This window comes from Hylaeus anthracinus, unplaced genomic scaffold (genome assembly GCF_026225885.1).
Source record: "Hylaeus anthracinus isolate JK02 unplaced genomic scaffold, UHH_iyHylAnth1.0_haploid 0, whole genome shotgun sequence".
In the NCBI taxonomy this organism is placed as follows: Eukaryota; Metazoa; Arthropoda; class Insecta; order Hymenoptera; family Colletidae; genus Hylaeus; species Hylaeus anthracinus.
This window is the reverse complement of record NW_026533254.1, coordinates 19991790-20011855: the sequence shown is the minus strand read 5'-3', so window position 1 is coordinate 20011855 and position 20066 is coordinate 19991790. Positions and strand designations below refer to the sequence as shown.

General features: G+C 40.0%; 2 protein-coding genes and 2 long non-coding RNA genes across 5 annotated transcripts in view; 2 read left to right on the top strand and 2 right to left on the bottom strand.

Moving 5' to 3' along the window:
* Positions 1-586: 586 nt before the first annotated feature.
* On the top strand, positions 587-12145 carry LOC128886347 (tyrosine-protein phosphatase non-receptor type 9). The gene is made up of 11 exons (XM_054141155.1): positions 587-886; positions 1905-2138; positions 2227-2316; positions 2520-2660; positions 5952-6215; positions 6293-6681; positions 6761-7000; positions 7082-7232; positions 7341-7548; positions 7628-7903; positions 9208-12145. Exons 1-10 carry the CDS (start codon positions 854-856, stop codon positions 7855-7857), a joined length of 1980 nt encoding a protein of 659 aa, XP_053997130.1. The 5' UTR covers positions 587-853; the 3' UTR covers positions 7858-7903; positions 9208-12145.
* Positions 1970-5925, bottom strand: LOC128886792 (uncharacterized). Its single transcript, XR_008459908.1, has 3 exons — positions 5302-5925; positions 3248-5240; positions 1970-2111 (listed from the first exon to the last, which is right to left on the bottom strand). It is a non-coding gene; the product is annotated as an uncharacterized LOC128886792 (long non-coding RNA).
* On the bottom strand, positions 11069-13205 carry LOC128886838 (uncharacterized). The gene is made up of 2 exons (XR_008459922.1): positions 12823-13205; positions 11069-12729 (listed from the first exon to the last, which is right to left on the bottom strand). It is a non-coding gene; the product is annotated as an uncharacterized LOC128886838 (long non-coding RNA).
* A 1106-nt stretch (positions 13206-14311) lies between these two features.
* LOC128886470 (sorting nexin-27) overlaps positions 14312-20066 on the top strand; it is a 14114-nt gene continuing 8359 nt past the window's right edge. For both annotated transcript variants that reach the window (XM_054141403.1, XM_054141394.1), the window contains exon 1: positions 14312-14706. In XM_054141403.1, coding sequence (XP_053997378.1) covers positions 14378-14706 — 329 coding nt within the window. In that variant the 5' untranslated portion in view covers positions 14312-14377. The remainder of the gene's footprint in view (positions 14707-20066) is intronic.

Sequence of the window (20066 nt, the reverse complement as noted above, 5' to 3'; positions counted from 1 at the left end):
AATTTGTTCAAAGATCTACTAAGAGGAGCGTGCGTAGAGAATTAAAAATTAACTGATTACGAGACTTGTTGCTTCTAGATGACGTACTAACTTGTTGCTCGTTGGCAAAGACGTATGATTTCGTCTCCGGTGTCGTTTTTGCACGAAGTCTCAAAAGACCAAAGCTGGCTGTCTGCAGAGCCGTGACGCAGACTTTGACGATGGCTATACTTGGTCAATGATAGCACATATCCGGCGCGAGAAGGACAGCCAGCCGATAAAACTCTAGCACAAATCTGTGGCTAATGCTGTCGCAACAAACGAGTCTGTCTACTTTTCAAATAACTTTGAAATAGTTGCAGTCTATTCGAGAGTCTCATTTAATTTCATCGTACTACATTTTATGTTTATTTGTTGGTAAAGAGGAGCTCGAGGGTTTTAACACCCTTGTTCCAATCGCTGTTGAATTAAACAGGCCTTAATTACGTAAACGTTCCAGACCGTTTCGAAATCGAAAAAGGTTTGGTCGCGGCCGTTTTGAAGCGACCTGTAGCACGTGGTACAGTGTCGCTTACTATGGTCGTGGTCTCTGTTTAAGATGGCGCTCAACCTGCGGAGTGGAGGATGATCGAGCGTCTGCTATAGCTGTGTCGAGAGCACGAGCGTCGGACAATGAACGAGCGCACCGGATCGATCTACTTGTCTTCGCGGTGACTCGGATCAGCCGCCAATCGCAAGGATCGTGTCGTGCGACTGGTCTCGTGAAACAAAATGTGTAGCCGCGAACAGAGGATCGAAAGACCAGAGTCAGAAACGAGTACGTGTTAGCCAGTGCTGTGGTTTTGTCGGTTATGACAGTGTACATTAAGTCAAAATGGCAGCCACGTTAACCGTCGAGCAGGAACAGGTAAGCGATTATCAGTCGATCTTCCGGTTGTGAGACATGCGTGCCGCCGAGTCATTTCAGGAAACGGCGAAACGATCGGTCACGGTCGATTTTTCGAGATATCATCCGTCTCTGTCTCCGTCTCGAATATGTTTACCAGCGCGCAATATAAACATTGTTGCTTCGCACCCGGTTCCTTTCCGCTTTTTTTCAAAGAAATTTCAACGGAAATCGCGAAACAAAAGGACATCGAAGCGCTCGATGCGAATATCTCGCAATAATTTTCCAGCGATTATTATTCCGAAGTGCTTGTTGAATGTGGTCGCGTAGAGATAGGCTCTTGGATGTTTAATAACCGTCAGTGTTTGACGAAACAGACACTGTCATCGCGATAATAACACTCGGCTCCTTTGTCGATCGTAATTCGTAAACGATGCGGTGTTTTATTCGTCGGGAATTAGCTCGAGTAAATGACCTCGAGACCATGACAAATGAATCGTGAAATAGCACGCGCTTGACGAGTAGAAACTCTTTTCCGTTCCATAAACGTCGCGAGCTGTTGCATTTTAAAAGCGGAATTAAAAATACAGCGAAATCAATATTCGCGCGGTATTCGCGTACGCTTTTATTCAATCGCGATATCTCGTCGATGATAAGGCAGCCTCGTGGAAACTGGCTTTCGCGAGAGATTTAGAAAAGTATCGATTCGCGATATTAAATTTCTTCTTGACCCTGGAACGAACCTATCCATTTACCGTGCCGGTCCCCGGCGAGCGTACTATGGCGGAAGTGGCCAGCGGGGAGGTAGTCGGGCACCGGAAGTTATATCGGTACTCAGGGCATGTACACAAATCATTGACGAATGACTGTTGCCCGTTTTGAAAGTAGGTATAGAAACGCCGCGAGACCATTTAATCACACTCGGTGCAAACTTCTGTTCCATGAATTACGATCCGATAATCCTTTATATAATCCTTGTTTCTGAAGCGTCGAAGAATCTTCTGAAAAATAATTTAACTCGATTCATTTGAATTTATAGGCTACGAAGGATTTTATAGAAGCAGTAAATAAGTGTCGAGCAGGCAGAAGAGCGGGTCCGGTGTCATGGAGCACAGCCGTGAAATTTTTAACGGCGAGAAAGTTTGAAGTCGCGAGGGCTTTGGCTCTTTACGAACAACACGAAGCCACCAGGAGAAGAGAAGGTCTCGCGCTTCTGCATCCCACGCAGGAACCCTTGCTCAGCGAACTACACACGGGAAAATTTACAGTTTTAGTAAGGACGTAGAGCTAATCGAAAATCTAACGAAACTTTCGCATCGCAAGTAGCGCATGGTACATTGAAGAAATGAAAAATGTTTCAGTCTTCGCGAGATGCAACAGGGGCAGCCATAGCTATTTTCACCGCACATTTGCATCTTCCACAAAATACGACGCATCAAACGACATTGCAAGTGGGTACCGTAAAGTTGCCGTAATATTATGTATCGTGCTTATGCAAATTCATTCGATGACAAACGCGTTACGCGTCGCATTTAGTATTAATAAATACAATGGTTTCTTGTACCGTATAATAAAGAATGATGCAACGGTTGCTTAATAGCTACTTTGCGACACGGCATCTCTAATAATGGAACTTTCTCTGTTTCCCTCGTAGGGTGTCGTGTATCAATTGGACGCGGCTCTCGAAAGCGCGGAAACTCAGAAGCATGGTCTGGTTTTTATTTACGACATGTCGGACAGCAAATACCAGAATTTCGATTACGACCTCTCACAAAAGATCCTCACACTTTTGAAGGTAAGCTCTAGACGTACGCGTGTTCGGTCCGATTTCTGCGAGTCATATTAACAAAAATAATATAAAACGATCTTTACTTTACGATTTAACTTAAGCCAGTTATTTATAAAGACTGTTACACTTTGAATAAATAAATTTGTTATCCTGGAGAAAAATTGTACGTGTCGTACAATGTTATCGCGACTCGATGAATCGACCACTCTCGTTATTCACCTGGATTTTTTTACCGTCGGGAAATTTGCATCCGGAATCGGCGGTGCTTCGCAAACGAAAGAGGCCTCGTTACTGTCAATTGATCGCTCCGAATATAGACCGTTATCTCTGTACAGGAAATTTAATCGGCATATTTGGCATTTATTCTTATTGCGAACGAAATCGGAGCGCGTAACGCACGCGCAAAAAAAAAAAAAAAAAACACTTGGCATAATCCGCTCGGCCATGCAGACACGTTCACGGTGCAAAATACTTTCGAGCATGTTCGCACGCGATTCGAAGAAGCACACGTCGCACATAATTCCGATGATATAATAGAGAAAGGTGATATAATAGGTAAAGTACAAAGTAATTCCGGAACGTCTCGTACATACGTCTGTATATGTATATATAGAGGGGTGTATTTCAAAGAACAGGAAAGCTTGAGGGGTTGTTCACGCTTCACGAAAATCCACTTGCAATTGCCCACTGAACCGCGTGTTATGGGTCGAAGAAGGGAATTTCAAAGGTTTCGTCGACGTGACGTAATTATAGGATACTTATGGAACTATTTATAACGACGTCTTTACGTCACCTAGCGGCAAGATAAAAATAAATTTCCCGTTTAATCGGTTGTTTACCAGGAAACGAGGGTCAAGCTGAAATCGTACTCCGGAATGCGCGTATGTAGCTCGTCTCGTAAAGCTCGCGAAAGGGAAATACGACGCCGCGAAGTCTGTTCGCTTTCCATTCGGATAATAGCGTACCGATACTCTTTCGTTTCCGTTTTATTATTCGTATTTACGACGCGCCGAGCGAGCGAAACTTCTCCGATGATAAAACTTGGTCCTTTCATCTAATACTCTATTGATAAATTGCCGTTTCAATTGCGACGAATTGCAGTGTCTTTTCGTTGTTTGATTCGTCACTGTTTTGTTATGTAAAATAGACACCAAGTTTATTCGTCGCATTGCATCGCGCGCCATACACTGTCGCAAAATTTGCGTTATACCGATCTCACGTAACTGTAACGAAATAAAGTTGATTTAATTCAATGTTAAAAACTTGTCGTTCAAAGACATTTCACCGATTAAATCCTTTGAATAAAAAATCCTACCTAGGATAGAAATCCACACGTAATTAGTTTTGAAAGTCCCCGGGTAGATGCGTAATTAGAATAATCGAGCGACGAAAGGTCGATAACGATACAATTAGGGTGCGAGGTTATTCGGTTCTGTTGTTTATTCGGTCCTAAGGGTGAATTGATCGGCGAGTTGAGAATCGCTGCGACGATACGTCAACCGTACGGTAGAATTGCACCTTCACCGGGGAAAAAGAAATTCGCGTAAGGGATGTTGGAGCAAGCGGTGGTAAAAAGGGGTCGTCGCCGCGCATGCGCCCGTCCGCGGGATAACGTCGCGACGCTCGCAGTCAGTAATCATCGTGACCCCTTTGCGGCATTATCGTGGACGGATCGCGAGAAGATACAACCTGATTTCTTCGTGGCCGTCGATCGACCAATTTCTACGAGCTGACGCGTCGCCGAGTCGCATCGTCCGAGTCGAGAGCCGAACCGAAATTCGTTCTGGCATGTTTCGCATCGACCGATACGCATCAACGTTCGTTGGGTTCGTGTCAGCCGTGCAAACACGGTTATACTAATTCCGCGCTATCGATTGACTGACCGAGTGCCGGCAGTGATTTTTCGATCCCATCGACTATGACGCCTGTACCCCGTGCTCTGTGATCAACCGAATCGGAAACCTATCGGCAGCCTTTGGATTTTTTTTTTTTTTTTATCGCTCGCAAGATTGCTTAACCGTCGAATCAACCTGTGTCATCGATGTCCGATAAAGTATTCGCTTACGGTGCATCCGTCGACTCACGGTAAATGAAAATTCTAATCTATCGATTGACTGGCCCAGTGTGCTATCTATGTACCGGTGAGACCGAATATAATCCTGTCGATCTCAATCTCGTACACGCTTCTCGAGCCCCGACTACCGACGATTACTCCAAATCGTTGCGATGCGATCGAAACTTGTGCGGCTTCTCCGTTTTTCTATTTCTTTTCCTTTCTTCTTTCTCGTCGTTTCGCGGGGTTTCTATGTAACGGGGTTTGTGTACTTAAGATCTCGAAGATGTAGTGGTACTGCTGACGTCGGTTGCCGTTACGGTACTTCCGCCCTCTATACACACCACAGAGGGTACGGAGGGTTAAGTCACCGTGTTTCCTGCGTTTCAGATACTCCGAGGCAGAAAAGATTTTTCGCGCATCGCAACCTCCACGACGACACGAATTCCTCGATGCACGGCGACTTCGTCGTACAAATTATGCGCTCGTTCCGCTTCGACCCAATTCTCTATCGTTTAACGCAAACGCACGACCTATAACGTACAAGCCTATAAGATACAAGTTTTCCATGGAATTAGTTCGAGAACTAGTAACAACAGTTTTCTAATTCTCTTTAAAACGAAACTTTTTCGTACATTAAACATGTACTCGAACATTACTCGCAGTTGGCACTAAACGCGCGTCTCGGTTTATATACCGTTCTATTATTGCATCGGCTTTCAAAGGTCGAATTTGAAAGTCGCTCCGCTTCGAAAATAAATTGTGCAGACACCTTAACCGGTCGCTTTTCGCTATTATAAAAAGTATACCGTATCGCGTACATAAATTATTTTGCTTTATTTTTTGTATTTCGTCGATACCTTGTTATACGCATATACTGGGTTGTCTCATAAGTTCGCAGACACTTTGTAGCCTGAATTTTTGACATTAAAATCCTTTATGACATTTAACGCTTGAATTTTTGACATTAAAATTCTTTGTCATTTAATGCTTGAATTTTTGACATTAAAATTCTGTATGACGTTTGACATCCAAATGGGGATTGAACAATTGGCAGAAAGATGGATGAAAACTATCAGAAGCGAATTACTTTGAAGAATAATTATTGTTTGATTGTAATGTTATAAAATGAGTTATTGGTAGCAAGTAGACAACCTAGTATTATACGCATTAGACGGTAAACGTAAAAAGGAATGAAATAGACTAAATTAATAAAATGAATTACTATCGTGGTGTTGTTTCAGGGTGGTTATCCAGCGAAACTGAAGAAGGTTTTGATAGTGACTGCACCGCTGTGGTTCAAGGCGCCGTTTAAGATCCTTCGGTTATTCGTCCGTGAAAAATTGCGGGACAGAGTGTTCACTGTATCCATTCCTCAATTAACGTTACATATCCCGCGGGAGTCATTACCACACCGGTTGGGCGGCACGTTGGAGATACAGCATGAGGCATGGCTGCTCCATTGTCTTAAATCCATGACAAACAGAGGCGGGGGTGAACTTTGTGAGGTCAGTTGATCGGTTGTACAGGGTTGAAGGTGCGGTCCGATGGATCCCTGGATGATATGTTGTTTGTACGTTCTCAGGTTACCCCCAGAGTGGGTAGTCCTCTTTCGCCCACATCGAAAAGTCACACGGTCAATCAGAATCCCAATGGAACTACAGTTAGTAGCTCGACTAGTCCTATAATCGATAAAAGTAAAGTTAAAAATGGGGTGTCGAATATCGGGGATATCGAGATCACGAACGGTGATGTCTGGATGGGTACAGACGAGGCACCGTCTCCAGTTCAGCCTCCGTCCTCAGCTAGTTCAGGTTTCAGCGACGACGATAGCCTGCACGGCGACCTTGGGCTCCAAGCCGTTACCATGGAACAGTTCATCGAAGATATACATTCGAGAGGACGCGCCGGTCTCGTAGCCGAATACGCCGAAATCAGGCAAAGACCGCCGGAAGCTTCCTTCAACCACGCAAAGTATGGAAATTTTCTTCAAATATTTTTTTAATAAACGTTAGTAATTTCTTACTCTCTCATCTGTAATCTGATTTTACAGATTGAGAATAAACCAGTCCAAGAATCGGTACACGGATGTACTTTGCTACGACCACAGCAGAGTATGCTTATCCCAAATAGACGGAGATGCGAGCACCGATTACATCAATGCCAATTTTGTTGACGGTTACAAACAAAAGAACGCGTTCATCAGCACTCAGGGTCCTCTTCTGAAAACTTGCGGGGATTTCTGGAGGATGATCTGGGAACAGCAGACGCTCGTTATCGTTATGACTACTAGGCATGTTGTATTTCTTTTATCCTTGCGACTTTTTTCGTTCTTTAAATGAACAGAGATTAATTTTTCTCGCATTAATTGCAGGGTGTTGGAAAGAGGACGTACAAAATGTGCACAGTATTGGGGTCTAGAGCCAGGCGACGAAGTACAAGCGGGTGGTTTCACTATAACCACTCTAGAAGTTGATACGAATCGCAATTACACGATATCTATGCTTCTCCTTACAAACAACAAGGTACGTTAGCTTTGAACGAACAAAGAAAGTCGAATCGTTCCATGTTTGTAAACACTGTATACTCGCAAGTATGTAAACGATACGTAACCTACGATGTTTTCGTTTTAGACTGACGAGGCAAGGGAGGTTTGCCATATGCTGTACACAGCGTGGCCGGATTACGGTGTTCCACAGTCGGCCAGAGCTCTGTTACAGTTTCTAGCCTTAGTAAGACAACAACAAAATAAATTACTTGCACACAGAGGGGACACATGGGCCGGGCATCCGCGAGGACCTCCTATAGTTGTACATTGCAGCGCCGGAATAGGAAGGACAGGTATTTAAGGAACTTTGTACGAGCGTACGTTTCGACGAAGGGACGTTGAACGCTAAAGTATAATTTAATCTCCTTTTAGGAACGTTTTGCACGTTAGACATTTGCATATCGCGGCTAGAAGATACCGGAACTGTGGACATCCGTGGAACGGTGGAAAAAATCCGAGCACAGAGGGCCTACAGTATTCAAATGCCAGACCAGTATGTTTTCTGTCATCGTGCGTTGGCAGAATACGCGATCTCCAGAGGGATGCTTAGTCCGGAACATCTCGATATGTTACCTCCAACTATAGAAGAAGATTCCGATTAGAGTGTAAACTCTATTATCATGTACCAGAAATTGATGTTCTTCCCGAGTATGCATAATAGTCTCCTTACATAGCCTACTTCTAGCTTAAATAACTGAAAGTTATTTTTTGCTATCATCTCCATCGATGTAATATTTCAGATTTCTACTCTTACGTTAGGCTATATATTTAGATCATATCTAAAGAAAAACTAGGTTTCTTTTTTTTTCGAAGACCAAATGCACGAACAGAAAATCTTGATTCCTGTTCCTCGATATTTTGCTCTCCGAAGAGATTCACGATTTGTAACAACGGTAAGCGAGCACTTATCCAATGTTTGCCCAAATACGAAAGCAAAATGTGGCACACGCGGATCTTGCGATCCCCGTCTTTAACCCTCTCATATGTAAATTTTATTGTATATTCTGAAGCGTGGTTGCAGAGTTATTTAAAGCATGTAAACTACAAAACGCCTTATTTTATAAACATTCCATTTGAGAACAATTACTATGTCAATTAAATTAAATATAAATATATATCTATATCTATACAAGCGCGAATTATCCTATTTCATAGGTTTAAAGAATTTTTCTTATACTCTGTGTTACACATATATCGGAGGTGACGTTACAAAGCTTAATCCTCTGATTGATGAATACAGTTTTATTAAGATAATGAACATTTAAAGTAATCGTTAAAAGCATTATTTATTAAACTACTACTGTACGGATTAATAATTACGATTGACGTCGTTATGTTTGTTAGGACCATACATATAGTTTCGTATGATTTACGTGTATTTTATATATCGAACACGGTTTATTTGCATTCTCAATTTAAGTGACTAGCTTTGAATTTTTATTACCGTTTAAAGAGTCATAAAATTTTAAACAACGAGACGATTTTATTTCACGACGTTCTTTGTTTTATCGAGAGTACCGTAAACGTCTTTTACGATATCCGTTATTCCACAGTAGGTCTTTCATGCTTTCAAGGTCTATCCGAAACTTAAATTACCAAGTACAAACTCGTAAGGATACATTGTTATAGAATCTTTATATGAGAGGGTTAAACTGGTGAACTATCGAGAACGAACATCTAATTACAATTGACCTCAAAAAGTTTGAAAGAAATGTAAATGTAGCGAAAAATTACAAACGAATGGAAAATGTGATTTAGTGGTGCCCAATTTGCAGACATCTAAGATCTACAGATGTATTATAACGCGTTGTGACGTGCAACTTCATATTGATTGACGTCTTTCTTTTTTTTTTTGGGTAACCAAAGATTATATTCTATACAATTTCGAAACGTTGCAACTCGATCGCGCAAAGAAATTGGCTAAAATAATTCATGACGGATTCCTTTTACAGGGATTGCTATCCAGGGATCATCGTATAGATTAAAAAATACTTCCGATTCGATTAAGCATTAAGAAAATTAGAGAAATTATACAGAGTTAACTTTTAAACGAGTAAATCGACTAAAGTATTAACTAGTTTACCTCGAGAATCAAACGTGCTTCGTTACGACAGAGGTAGAAGTTTTTTAAAGTTCTTAGCGAAAAGATATTGCAGATTCAAAGTATGCTCTTCCATGAAAGCCTTCGTATAGACTTACACGAGAATAAGAGAAGAAACGATGTGATTTATAATTTAGGCTTTTAGCAAGCAAACGATCCGTTTATCATGACGTATGTACAATTAGTTTTGTGCGATTTTATTCCATCGAAAGAATCTATAGTTTGTATACAATACTTTCGAACGTAATCTCAATCTCTCGACCGCTTATTAAAAAACATCTAGTTTTACTGATTGGTAATGAAGTCTATTCCGAGTAAACACACGATCTAAGTATGTAACGTTAATTCTCATGTAATTTAGAATCGTATTCGAACGCACTGTTACGGATGCAAATGCTTTTTTGACACGAATTATTTATTCAACGAAGCACTGTAAAACGGACGGTGCACGTACATGTACATCGGGAAATTCATAGCTATTTAAAATTCCGTTTAAAACAGCGTTTGCATAAAAGTTCCACGTTAGAATTTCTTACGAAGCGATTTAAATACCTTAAATATCGATGTCCACGCGAACAATGAATGTAAAATCCGTGTCTAAATTGTCCGATTTATAACTACTACTGTCTAATCATCTGTTTGTTGAATGTATATTGAATAGTTGCAAGAAAATGTGTAATGCTAGATTGTTGTTACAGACAAATGATATTGCAGTATATTTCTTGCGTCATAAATTCGATGTACCGTGCGATTATGAACCGATTTGTAACCGAGGCAAAAACGTGAAGTTACTATCGTCAAGTATGATATACGACAACTGTTAGAGCTCTCCGTGCTTGATTTGTAATTTTCAAACCGTTTGAACGCTACGCGCGATGACGCGTAACGTATTATTTGTTAAAAATCGATTTGCCATAAACACTGTTAGACGACGCCAATGGACTCACTGAAACGAGACTCTTGCGAAGAAATAGTTTGCCTAGAACCCAATGCGCGTATTTTTCTGTACAGAGTCTATGTATATTATACGCAAAAATTTTAGCGTTTCACATCGATCGATATTTACACGATCCATGTCGATAGTGAGCAATGTTTATTAGAGATAACTTCGAATTTTATATAATGAAAAAATCTCTATTGTACTAAATGCTTAGTCAGACTTAAATAAGTTCGAACATTTTCGACGTATGCACGTTCCTCCTGCTCTTAGGTTACCTTAAAAAGGGCATGTTATCGGTACAATCACGTTTATTATAATTATTATTATTTTTATTAATATTATTATTTCTCTAACGTTTGTAATTAGTACACGATGCCCTTTTGTATTATCTATACATGCATACATACATATATATGTCTGTGTGTATGTATGTATGTATGCGCGCACACAAACACACACACACACGCATATATATATTTATATATATTTATTAAAAGCTTTATCTAAAAGTATTCGTATGATGTACATATACGCACATATTTTCATGAAATCTTAAAGTTCGTTTAAACTTCCACATTCTCTGGACTTCGCTTTCAACAAATTTGTCAAGCATAAAAAAAAAAAGAAGGATTGACTCGGTCAAAAAGAAAAGCATGATATTTGTACTTTGCTTTTTATTTCGAAACTGTCCAGCGTTTCAAGTTTGTCGATTCTTCAAGTCCTTTTACGGATTTCCACGATCCGCGAATACGGAAGTTTCAACGCGACTCGATTCTTTCTTTTTTTAACTAAAAGGGAAATCCGATTCGATGTTTTCGTCACTTCTGTCCCTAATTAAGTGTGAATGTAACGTGTGATTTTATAGCAATTTGTGTATGACTATCTCGTACTATTCTCAGGCGTGTAACAGTAGGTGGACAAGAGTGCGTAAACGAAAAAAAAGGAAAAGAAAAAAAAAACAAAAAAAAAATGAAAAAAAAAGCAAGAAAAGCACCGGAGCAGGTACCAAAGTTTTTTGTAAGACATTCGGACGAATAACGTGTACTCTAGAATCTCTAAAATAATTTTTTCGTGCGCGTTAATGAAAGCTGAGGGTAGGTAGACTAATGTAATCGATTCAACAGTATTACGATTCACGAATTTATACGGTGTGTCTCAAAACGCATAGTATTATCAATTTACAGACGACGATTCCTTTTGAAAAAGTAACCTGAAAACGTAAAATAACATTTTCTCGTACGAACAAATTTTATTCTGCGTTTCCGTTTTGTACATATTTTTTTTAAAAGAATCATTTGTCGATAATCCATTTTATGCATTTTGAAACACGCGGTACTTTCTGAATCATCGTTATTTTCAGTTCTCTCTCTGCTCTTCGCTCGATTACTTTCATTCCGTCGATGGAACAGAAAGTTAAGTTATCCCGTTTCGATTGTCATCGTTGTCGGCGAATCGTTTTATTTTTGTACCTTGTTCGTCTTTTCGAATTTCGAAGTTTTATTTTAACGCGTCACGGAACTCGTCGAATGTTAGCGAACTGTTAATTTTTGTATCACCGAACGAGACAAAGCGTGAAGCGGGGAAAAATTTGTAACGAGAACGATATCAAAAAAAAAGAAATATTTTAACGTACGAATTGAACGCTCGCGATCGTTTCAGTAATTGATTTTAAAGTCGAAATAAAAAAAAAAAAGAAAACATAAAATATTGAGACTTTACGGAAAACAGAGATTTAAATTAAGAAGGAAAGAAGAAAAAAAAATGTAAATACGAGTAACATGACTTCGAAACGACTATCGCACATAAATGTATCTAATAATTATTTAATATATTGCAAATATAAATGGCAGTAATTTCTGTATTTTCATCCCTTGTAAAGTCCCGAGATTAGGTAATTCGAACGACGAGAGTAGCAGGCTGATGTTTCGAATTAGAAGACGCATTAAAAGATCGTTGGTTATCGAACGACGGTTTAATTACGCTTAAAAAGTTCGATACATGCGCAACAAACACGAACTGGACCGCGCTACATCTAGCTACATTCGGAAAAATATATATTTGATTCGCGATATACGTAACAATAAATCACGCATATATTTACATATATACGGACTAATTATTATCAATTTATACACACATACCTTAACGTGTTTAATTTTTAGGTACAAAACGCATCACGATCACGAACCTTGTGTTCAACGTCGACATCGTCACGAGGCAGGAAGCAAACGTTGTCAAACTCTTCTAAACCACGTGCATGCGAGTCGTTTTATTTTATGAATATTCAAACACCGCAACATTGTTTGCTAGAATAGCTGGTTATCATTATTTCCTCGTAAAATCGCGAAAACATTATTAAGCGGCAACAGCTGATTTCAAAGGTGGACCTCTGGCGGTCGTTACTCGATTCAACTGGATTCAGCGCAACGTGCACTGGATATAAAAGAAAGGTAGATGGTTTTACAGCATAGACGTAGACAAAGCATAGATATATCTTCGGTACGTTTAATTCGTGTGGGTCGATACCTTTCGCGACGCAATGATAATTTCGAAGGCGCAGCGACTACAATTTGTAGATTGTAGTACCGTGTAAAATATTCGATTATTCGAATGTTCCCACTAATCGAAGAACACCCTCTATAAGGTCAACTCAGTACCGATCCTGAGTGGTTGGTCGCCACTGGGCAAATCCATTTCTCGCCACCGCTTTATTGCAAATTTGAGGAAATTCAAAAATATTGGTACTATATGAAATAGGATAAATGAACAATCTCATTTGTAAAATATGTATCGTTCGTTTCATTTGAATAATTATTTATAAAGAAAATGACAAGAAAAAATCATTTTTAGCGATACTTACATCTTTTAAAACATTTTAAAATTAAATAATAAAATCACTGTACCAACGTTCTCAAATTAACTCTTCCGACTTTTAGAGACGCAAGTGCGTCTATTATTTTTGACAAGTCAGTATTTCAGATATTTCATGTTCAATAGAAATAAGTGCAAGACTACTCAGTTTTTTCTGAAACATCGTAGATCGGAAATAATTTTTAATTATTTTGAGTTTCGAGAATCTTTTTTCGCCAGATGCTACGGAAACTGACAGAGTTAAAAGAAATTCTCGATGCAATAGTAAAATTTTCTGGTACGACGTTGATTAGATTGACATGATTAGACTGCGGATCTGTATGCATCTATAGGAAATTTAAATGTGCAAGAAACTACAAAATGCAAACAATATGCAAGAATATAAAAAAGATCGAAAGTAAAGTTCATGTTATGATATTTACAGAATAAAATAAATTCCTATTTGGGTTCAATTTTCGTAGGCACGTTCGCGAAGATTTTATTTTGATAAGGATCCGCAGTCTAGTCACGATGTAATTGAATACCATCAAAATTCATTTTTGATACATTATTTTCATTCGATCGGAATTTCACATCGAAATTCATAGATGATTTCGTCTTTGGGCCGGCCCTGTAAATCGGCTGGCCGTTAGAGATGGCGTGAACTGGTATTTTTGAATCACTCGTGATTCAATCACGTTCATTCTCAATCACGATGATTTTTCACAGTGATTCAATGATTCTTCGTGATCGCTTCTGTGATTGGTACAGAACATTCTTTTCACTTTTCACGAATTACGTTGTTCTTGGGTTATATATGTATTACGATATGGTCTAAAAGCAATGTTAATATAATTTTAATACAATTTAAATTTGACTCATTTGTAGTTTCTTGAATTTCCGCTAAGGGGAGACAGTGATACACTAACGATAATAATTAACACGAACCGCTTCTGAAACCCCATTTTTCGGATCACGATCATGATCGAAGTTCAATCACGACTGCGATCGTGATTGTATGATCACCGTGAAAAATCATTGTTGGTGGATTTTTCACGCCGTCCCTAGTGCCGGTGCACCCCTCCGCTAGAACCGGCCCTGAGTCAACTGGAGTCACGTACGGAAGAGGGGGAACGGCGAAGAAGGAGGAGAGCGAGCGAGCTCGACACAGGCGCAGTCTCGCGGCGGATTTTCGTACGAGAGGTACATCAATGGGCGGTCAGAGAGTAAGATGGCGGACTGCGAGTCGGAGGTGCAGCGGTTGCCAGCCACGAACGAGGACGTAACGAGGAACGCGAGCGTGACGATGATCAACAACGGACGCGTGCCTCAGCACCCGGTGAACCAGGCGAATCCGATCGGGCAGGGGCCGAGGTGCGTCACCATTTACAAAACCGAGACTGGTTTCGGGTTCAACGTACGCGGCCAGGTCAGCGAGGGTGGACAACTAAGAAGCATCAACGGGGAATTGTACGCGCCGCTTCAGCATGTCAGCGCCGTGTTGCCCCGAGGTGCTGCCGAGAAGGCCGGTGTACGAAAAGGCGATCGAATACTCGAAGTGTGAGTACACCCTCTCGCTTACTCTTTTGTTATTTCTTTCTTTCTTTTAAATTTCGAACATACTTGGTCGCAACTCGTAATCACTGTGCGCGTCTACCTGTCAAACGAATACCGTTTTAGCCGAAAGGATGTTTCAGCTGAAAGAACGTTCGTTCGCGGTGAGATTGAATAATCCGATCAAAGTCTGGAATCTCTCTCTCGTACAATTGGACGCTACCAGTGTAGCGAAAGCTGTCACCTCGGATTCGACAGCTGAGGTGGTGATTTTTTTTTTCTTCTCGAGTCTTCAGGTTTATCGGTACCACCGCGATAGCGTGATGCTCGCCTTAATCGATTCGGGTGGTTAGACGTTCGGTGCTGTTTACCACGGAAGAAACGATGAATTCTTGGCACAGTTCGCGTTCTACCTGTCAAGGTATCACGGTTCACCGTTCGGTGGTCCCCTCTGTGTTTTTCACTCGGTATTTTTCGATTAATTGCCCTCGAATAGACTACGATGCTACCAGGCTACCCATGCGTGTCGCGAAACATATTTCGTTTTCAACTATCTACATTCCGAATGCCTGATTAGATTTTCCGACCTCCATGGTTCGAGAAGTTGTATCGTCGAAGGTTATAACTGGTGTCGCGCGTTTTATTTTGAACCGTTCAATTCGAGACACGTTTTCCACTTTGAAAAGCCGAATCACCGACAGACAGGTAAATAAATCTCGTACACTTACAATTTGTAATCGAAACGTGATACCAACGCGGTAGGAATGCAACCGAGAATCGAAATTAATTTAAAAGAAGTCGGTTACAGTGAGTGACGATTCCAAAAAGCATTGGTTGGCAATTACGTTGGTAACGCGATTGAAATACGATCAAGTGTCGGGTTGACAAATAGAGGACATCGCGGTATCTCGTGTTTTATCTGTGATTTATACAGAATGAAGTTTTTAGCGATGCGCCACGTTGTCAACGACTCGATTTAACGCGATCTACGATTTTCCACGCGAATACGATGCTACGGAGAATCGATTCGAATTGCGAAGGAAATTTGATTGCTCGAGTTTCGTAATCGTGCTACCGATTTTTCGGATAACGCGTGAAATTCGGTTCAACGGTCTCCGACGTTGTTCTTCGATCGATTAATACGGTAATTGTACTTATAGATGGGTAATTACGCGTATAATTTATCTCGAATAGTTTCAAGTAACCCGGAACTATCGGTCCGTGAATATTAATCGTTTCCGAGGAAACTGAATGCATCGAGTTTATTTAGTTTATAGTTTAGCCTGCAATTCGATATTTATAACACGTACAGGTACGTTTATTCGATCGTTTCTATCGTCTTATTTTACTTTACGAATCGTTTACTCTGATCCGTCGTAAATTAGACTGCATCGATTATTTCTCAGACGTTACTAGTTTCTTATTCGTTATTTTTGAATGTATACGCCTGGAGATCACACCAATCCAATAATAGACTAGTTTGCAATCTTTCTCTTCCGAGTTCCTTGTGTATACAGGGTGTCCCAAAAATGTTGGAGGTCCTTGAAAGGGGTGGTTCGAGAGGTGATTTGAAGCAACTTTTTCCTTTGCAAAAGTGTCGGATGGGGCTTCGTTAAGTAGATATTAATTAAAAAAGCCGACCAATCAGAGCGCGCGGATACCGTTGGAGCGGTCGCGGTAGCGAAGGTTACGCGCTGAGCGGCCGCGTCAATATCACTTGTTCGCGTACGAGAGCGGCTACCTGGCGCGTAGCCATCGCTACCGCGGCCGCTCCAACGGTATCCGCGCGCTCTGATTGGTCAGTGTTTTCCGTTAATATCTCCTCAACGAAGCCTCGGACAACAATTTCGCTAAGGAAAAAATTGTTTCAAATCACCCCCTGAACCACCCCTTTCAAGGACCTCCAACATTTTTGGGACACCCTGTATACAGTTTACAGTAATTATAAAATCAAAAGGAAATCCCACGAGGGAAGTATAATATACTTGTAAATTAATGCGAATTCCTTTTTTTTCACCGAAGTTTTAAAAATTAAACAATTGTACGAATACTTATTGCTTCAACATTTCTACCGACTAATGGTTTTTTTATTGTTTATTTCGCAACTTACATAAATAGCTATTTTTTTTTTTGTAATCTATCTATTCTAGAGATTTCCGAGAATATGTAGAATATCATTATTTATAAAAAATAAATTAGTAAATTACAATTTTACACAGTTTTTTTTGGAAATTGATCGGTGTATGAATACTTTCTACACCCACTGTACATAATATAAATCTCTAATAAATAAAATGATCGAACCGTACGTTTAAAGCTGAAACGACTTCAGTCGGTAACAGCTGTCTTTACGATACGATTACAGCGCGAAAATAAATTACGATCTCGTACGTAGGGTGTCGTCGGCTGCAATTTAGATTGCGGCTGGCTCGCGTGCCCCATTAACGTGGGGAAGGTAATTAAAATGATGGTATAAAAAGTCGTGGAACGTTCGAACGATTTGGGCGATTTTTGACTAGAATTTCTTGAAATATAGTTGGGAAAAGAATAGAGCGTATAGATAGGTGTTCTAGCTACGTATAATACATTCTGCCCATCGGTTAACGGTATCGTAGGCTCGTTCAAGCTTGTTAACGTTATTTGCGTGGCGAAGGCAAGCGGGAGAAAACGATTCACGACACACGAGGTCTTAATCGTTGTCGTGAAAATCTCCATAGCAGAGAACAGGACTCGAACGAGCAGTCCGAGGCGTGACCGAATCGATCGATGTTTATCTATGCATCTTTCGCCGGCGATTTCCGTCCCAGTTCGAACGTTCCAAGACAATTCAGAGAAGCGACATTGCGAAAACACCTAAACCCTTTATTTACTGGACAGTTTTCTCGAAACCTATCGCGACTTAGACTCCACTTTCAACTCCACTTCTATCAAGTTCGTTTTCATTGGTTGGGTGGCATCACTAGGTTTGTTTGTTTGTTTGTTTGTTTGTTTGTTTGTTTGTTTGTTTGTTTATTGGATTCAAGTGCGTACATTCAAAGTTGTACTTTGCACTACTATGTGCTGCTCTCTTTGTACATTCTTTCTCCTAAACTTTTTACAATAGTATCACTTAATCATTATTCTCATTGGCTTACTTTCTAATTAATATACTTCTTAAAACTAATCGCAATACGGAATAACGAAACAATACATTCTTTAATTTGTAAGTCGAGGTTGTCAAACTCTTTATTATATTGTGTTAATAGAATTTATATAGGAATAGTAACTTGTGTATTTTGTGTATACATATATATATGTATATATATTTCAAAACAATTGCTGTAAATCTTAAACTTGTATATATATATATGAGGAGTAAATTAATTTTCAAGATTTTTGAAATCTGTTCTTTCCTCATTCATTAGAATCGTTTGTACCCGTCTGTACCGCTTTTCGATGTATGTACAACGATGACTAACAACAATCAATGTTTACATTTAGTGGCCGAAAGACCGAGTTTTCATTGATTCTTGGAACTCATTCTTGTGCGTTCCAATACTCTCGTGACTTCAGCAATCTCTATGTTTACAAGAAATAATTCAAATCTATTGTTTACATATGCCGATTCGTTTGAAACTTTACCTATATAATGTACAGAGTCGTACCTCCTTACAGTGTTAATAATATTTCAGTAAATGTTCTACAATATACCTATCATAATTAATAAAGTATCTCGTACTAAGTGTTGAAATACTTTCGTGAGTCACTGTTTAATGCAATTAAGATGCAATATACTAAAAGGTTTGTCTCTCTTATGCGGCTTCTAACAAGTGGTTACACGTACATATGCGCGACAATCTCGCCGACGGATTTCTTCAGCCGCCAAGGGCACGATATTAAATTAGAGCGAAACGGGTATTTCACCGACGCAACATTCTCCTCGGCTACGCGCGATTACGCATTCGCGAAATGCAGAAGGAAATAACGAATCGGTTACTAGACGATTTACAAACAATGTCGGATGGAATACACGTTCCCGGACAAGTATGAGTCACTGGTAAACGACTAATTGTGACAAATAAATCAGAGTCGCGATAGATTCGTGCTCTATCGAATTACGATCCATCGACGATCGTTGGAAGGTCGACGTCCGAATTATCGACGCATTTCTTTTTGCAACCGTAAGTTACGGTATTATCGATCCTTCGAAACGGATGGCCGTCGAATTAACGATCGCGCGTTGTATAATCGATGGCTAGTGCAAGTAACATTTAAAAGCTGATTCAGATTTCATCGCGCAGCTATTTATACTCTACGTATTTGCGGAAACTCGCCGCGGCAGTTATCACTTTCTCTTCGACGTAAGAGAGTTTCGATGCGAAACTTTTTCCGCTGATATCGGCACGCCGAGTCTTTCTAATCGAAAGATCATCGCTGGTCGTTGCCGTTGCTCGGAATTTTCATCGATTTCGAAACGGAACTCCCGTCGCCCGAATTCGACCACTTATTCACCCTTTTGCGGTCGAGGCATTTTTCTATCAAATCAAATCCGGTCTATTTTTATAATAAATTTCTGCAAAACCAAAAACTCTACTTCGAAAGGAAACGTCTACGAACATTCACGACTCGATGTATCATTATTTCAATTAATAATTAACTGTATTCCGATATAAGTAAAATTGAAATTGTACGTTCAAGAAAATCACTTTTAAAATTGCGTGTGTCGCCCTAGAGGCGCCACTCGAGCGCAAAGGGTTACCAGGTAGCTAGCTATCCGTCCTCGCGAAAGCAGAGTATGCTTCTGTTGGCTGGACACCCCTGTGGACGGACTATCGATAAATGTAAATACACTCGGTATCCAGATAAATGTACGTGACCTCTTTTCTATGCTACGTAGTCGACGATATCGCAAATATTATGAAAATCTGGCGGAATTATGCGTTTACATTTCGCACGAATAAATATTTTGAAAAGCGTAGCACGGTATTTGTACAAGATATGTGAACCTGGCACCCGACTTTTCAAAAATTAATTCTTTCTTATAGAATATGATAGCATTTCGTTTGCAGTTGATTGTAGTAACAATGGTTTCGTTTATAGTTTCATGAATTAATAATTAAAAAAAAATTCAGAAAGTGACCAGCACCCGACATTGAGATTTTTGAAATCTGTTTTTTCCCTATTCTTTAAAATCGTTTGTACCCGTTTGTACCGCTTCGTTTGTACTTCAATAGTTTAAGATTTACAAGCAATTGTTGATACGGTTGAGTTATAAATGTTAAACTATCGAGGTGCAAACGAAACGAAGAGCGGCACAAACGGGTACAAGCAATTCTAAAAAAGAGGGAAAAAACAGATTTCAAAAATGTTGAAAATTAATTTACTCC